Source organism: Nansenia antarctica (genome assembly GCF_963989245.1).
Source record: "Nansenia antarctica genome assembly, chromosome: 13".
In the NCBI taxonomy this organism is placed as follows: Eukaryota; Metazoa; Chordata; class Actinopteri; order Argentiniformes; family Microstomatidae; genus Nansenia; species Nansenia antarctica.
Genome location: NC_137683.1, coordinates 18,807,435 through 18,812,434, shown reverse-complemented (window position 1 = coordinate 18,812,434; position 5,000 = coordinate 18,807,435). Strand labels below are relative to the sequence as shown.

General features: G+C 42.1%; 1 protein-coding gene across 1 annotated transcript in view; it reads left to right on the top strand.

Annotated features, from left to right (window-relative positions):
* The window catches only part of LOC308169370 (putative RNA-binding protein 46), a gene marked incomplete at both ends in the record, with an annotated part of 7,787 nt that extends 4,500 nt beyond the window's left edge, over positions 1–3,287 (top strand). Inside the window, 2 exons of the mRNA XM_080544052.1 lie at positions 1,824–1,926; positions 3,283–3,287. Of these exons, the coding sequence (XP_080400178.1) occupies positions 1,824–1,926; positions 3,283–3,287 (108 nt within the window). The remainder of the gene's footprint in view (positions 1–1,823; positions 1,927–3,282) is intronic.
* Positions 3,288–5,000: the final 1,713 nt, after the last annotated feature.

The window sequence follows — 5,000 nt, the reverse complement described above, 5'->3', positions numbered from 1 at the left end:
CTGTCTGGCTGTCTGTCTGGCTGGCTGGCTGGCTGGCTGGCTCTCTGTCTGTCTGTCTGGCTGGCTGGCTGGCTGGCTGGCTGGCTCTCTGGCTGGCTGGCTGGCTGGCTGGCTGCCTGGCTCTCTGTCTGTCTGTCTGTCTGGCTGGCTGGCTGGCTGGCTGGCTCTCTGTCTGTCTGTCTGGCTGGCTGGCTGGCTGGCTCTCTGTCTGTCTGTCTGGCTGGCTCTCTGTCTGTCTGGCTGGCTGGCTCTCTGTCTGTCAGGCTGGCTGGCTGGCTCTCTGTCTGGCTGGCTCGCTGGCTTTCTGGCTGGCTGGCTGGCTGAATGTGTGTCTCTGTGTCTGTCTGTCTGTCTTTGTGTCTGTCTGTCTTTCTGTCTCTGTTTGTCTCTGTCTCTGTGTCTGTCAGGCATGATAATCGCTCACCTTTCGGCGAAGTTCGCCGTTTTGAATCCAGAATAGGTGACCTACCTGAATCGTGTAGATCCGATGAGAATATATTTGGAGGGGGGGCGGGGGGCGGGGGGGGGGTTGCTGTGGAGCGGAGTGATGTCATTCAACTTGTGTTTACAGTTGGGCTACTAGGCTACTTGTTTTTAGCCTAGCCTAGCCATTGAAGGCTACATTGCTAGTGTAGGAATACGTCATAAGCGATGGGATCTAACGCTGGCGGGCAGTGATCCTCAGGTTTTGATGTGAGTACACATTTCATTGGTTTCATTTCATTGGTCCCTGTTTTCCAAGAGTCTGAGGTTGAGATTTACTTGGGTGTGTTTGAGGCATTGCCGCTGGGCAAAAGATGTGTGGGCCATACTTTTGCAGAGTTAACGGACTGGTAAAGGAAACCTGGTCTCCTCTCCCTATGGAAGACAGCCTCGACACTTGCAAGTGTGGCAGAACCTGCAGCTAAAAAACGAGGCTACTGCTCTAATTGACACGGTGGCTAAAGATGCCTATTAGTACAGTAGAGAACAAACGAACAAATCCTTTATACATTTTTTGTGTACCGGTATTTGGCCGTTTTTATTTCGGGTAGGCTATAACTAGACTATTGGTAAACATTGTAATTGGACTGAACAGCTATACATGCGTGCGCTGCTCTAATGCGTGCGCAGGGTTTTAGTAATAATAATAATAATACATTTTATTTGTATAGCAATTTTCCTGCAAACGTTGCAGCCCAAAATGATTTAATCATTATATAATCATAATTTAATGATTTAGTCATTTAAAAGCAATATTAAAAAGATGGGTTTTTAGTCTTGACTTGAAAATATTTGCTGAGGTTGGCATCCCTATTGTACACTGGCAGTGCATTCCACAATCTGGGTGCATAAAATGAGAATGTAGCCTCACCAAATCTCTTCTTTTGTACATGTGGTACACAGAGAAAGCCACCGTCAGAAGACTTGAGAGCTCTATTGGGCTGATATGCTAGCAGAAGGTCTTTCAGATATTCTGGTGCTGTGCCAGTGAGAGCTTTATAAACATAGATATAGCGGCATGCCTTTTTCTGTTGTGCATTATTGTTATGTTAGCCTAATTTAATTATTCAGGAGACATTCATGACAGTCTGTCTGTCTGTCTGTCTGTCTGTCTGTCTCTGTGTCTGTCTGTCTCTATGTCTGTCTGTCTCTGTTTGTCTCTGTGTCTGTCTTTGTCTGTCTGTCTGTGTCTATCTGTGTCTGTCTGTCTCTGTCTGTCTCTGTCTATGTCTGTGTCTGTGTCTGTGTCTGTCTGTCTGTCTGTCTGTCTGTCTGTCTGTCTGACTCTGTGTCTCTGAGAGAGATGGTCACCGTGTGTTGATGCCTGTGTTGTCCACTAGGTGGTGATCTCTCCAGCGAGGATCAGCTTCATGCCTGACAAGATGTGCAGCGTCCTGGAGGATGCCAAGGAGCTGGCCGCTCAGAACGCCTTCTGGAACCTGGGTACACACACACATACACACGTACACACACACACACGTACACACACACGTACACACACACACACACACACACACACACACACACACACACACACACACACAATAATGATACACAACAATACATTGCAATACATTGCATTAGCTATGATTGCAATTATTATTATTTTATTATTGTTAATATGATGGGGTATGAGTATGTCCAGCAAAAAACTGTATGTGTGAATTACAACAACATCTGGTATCAAATACATTTTAAAAAGTGTTTAACTATTTTAAAAGTGTTTAAAAATGTTTAACATATGGTAAATAATTAGTATATAAATAGCATATATTTTAGCACTACATTTGTCTAGCTATATCTACTGTATGTTAAGAACTATTTCAAACACATATATATATGTACAGTATATGCAAAAATAATATTGAAGAATAATGTGTGTGTAGTATGTTATTGTGAACAATGACCTGAGCATATCCACGCAACACTTCAAGGTGTTACCTATCAAATGGCATCCTGCTTTTGCATCTGATCATCATATTACTCATGTTTGGAGCAGTTTAGTTTGGTCTGGTTTTTATGTGGAAATGTGTTAAATAGGGCATTCAGCAGAAGAGGTTAATGCCATCATACTGCAAGTTCCTGAGGACCTCTAAAGGTGACTAGACTACATGATCATACTGTATCATCTATAAAGGTGACTACATTATCATACTGTATCAGCTATAAAGGTGACTAGACTACATTATCATACTGTATCATCTATAAAGGTGACTAGACTACATTATCATACTGTATTATCTATAAAGGTGACTACATTATCATACTGTATCATCTATAAAGGTGACTAGACTACATTATCATACTGTATCATCTATAAAGGTGACTAGACTACATTATCATACTGTATCATCTATAAAGGTGACTAGACTACATTATCATACTGTATTATCTATAAAGGTGACTACATTATCATACTGTATCATCTATAAAGGTGACTAGACTACATTATCATACTGTATCATCTATAAAGGTGACTAGACTACATCATCATACTGTATCATTTATAAAGGTGACTAGACTACATTATCATACTGTATCATTTATAAAGATGACTAGACTACATTATCATACTGTATCATCTATAAAGGTGACTAGACTACATTATCATACTGTATCATCTATAAAGGTGACTACATCATCATACTGTATCATCTATAAAGGTGACTAGACTACATTATCATACTGTATCATCTATAAAGGTGACTAGACTACATCATCATACTGTATCAGCTAAGTGTGCCCGGTCAAAGCATGGATTATCATTATTCTAATGTGCTTTATGTATCTCTTTTTCAGGATGAGGCAAAGCAGTGAGGAACTTTTCCACAAAAGGAACCCAGATCCATGCACACCCCAGATGGCTGCACTATTCCTTTTACTTTAATTGAACAAGCTCTTGCTTAAAACTTGTGATAGTTAAGACAGTTAAGACACCTGGGATACCTTTTGTTATGGAATAATGCCCTGCAGTGCATACTTTGTTTCTTGTTACATTTGTTTGTTTTTTAAGATAAGATGATTGAATAAAATATTGAAATATTATTGGGAAGTTTTTGATATTTATTTTGGGTTTTTAGGGCATTTCAGCTTTATTGGGATAGAGACAGTAGAGATTTGACAGGAAGGATGGATGAGAGAGGAGGGATGACATGCAGGATAGGTCGATGGCCGGAAACAAACCAAGGACCCTGCGATTACGTGAGCTACGCCACCCAGGCGCCCCGTGTCATCATAGCATTTATTTTGTCATTAGTACTTCGGAGACTAAAGGGTTGTTGTTGAGCTTGTCTCTGTGGGAAACACCTGACATGCTTTACTGTGAAGCCTGACAGCTGTCCTCATCCCCTCCCTCATAGCCGTCCTCATCATCATCCCAGTACAGCCCAGCCCAGCCAGGTACAGGTACAGCCCAATACAGCCCAGCCCGGTACAGCCCATCCCAGTACTGCCCAGCCCAGTACCGCTCAGTACAGCTCAGCCCAGTACAGCCCAGCCCAGTACAGCCCAGCCCAGTACAGCCCAGCCCAGTACAGCTCAGTACAGCTCAGTACAGCCCAGTACAGCTCAGTACAGCCCAGCCCAGTACAGCTCAGTACAGCCCAGCCCAGTACAGCTCAGTACAGCCCAGCCCAGTACAGCTCAGTACAGCCCAGCCCAGTACAGCTCAGTACAGCCCAGCTCAGTACAGCCCAGCCCAGCCCAGCCCAGTACATCTCAGTACAGCCCAGCCAAGAGAAATGTGGGGATGAAAAATGTCAAGGCTATCCACACCTGGGGACTTTTTGGGATTATGAATGTGCTTAAAGAAACTGCCATTCAGTTTACTGTTAACAATAATTGACTAGCACTAATAGTAGAATGTAATGTCTTCAATGTATTTCACTTAACTAAGCTACTACGCAATGTGTAAGCCTACATTATAGGCATATGAATTACCACGTACTGTTTAAGATGTATAATGTTGGCATGAAATTATGGATTTATGTGAATAAAAGAAAGCATTTGTCCAGGTTTTCTGTGTGTAAATAGATATTTATTGATTGATTGTTGGTCATTATTCATAACTGAATAACTGTATACGTTGCATAGCTGCAACGTTTGCAGGAAAAGTGCTAGACAAATAAAGGTTATTACCGTATTATTATTATTATTATTATTATTGTTTGAAAGTAATGATCCCGCCTTTTTGACTCCAAACACACGCTGATTGGCTGAATCGCGTCCAGGACTTCTCGCGCATTCGACATCTGAGGTGAGTTTCACGTCTGTCATCTGAGGGGAGCTCAACGCAAGTTTCTGCTCAAATTAGACAACTGTTGTCTTTTAAAGTAAGTATTATATAGAGTTAATATATATAACAGATCATATAAGAGTTAACCTAACGGTGGTAAGTAGATAGCTGTTCGTGAGGTTCATCCAGAGATAGTTTTAGTCAGAAAGCCAGGTCATGTCGCATATTCCCGCCTGAACACCGGAGATGACGCGAGCGACCTAGCTAGCTAGTTGTGTTATAA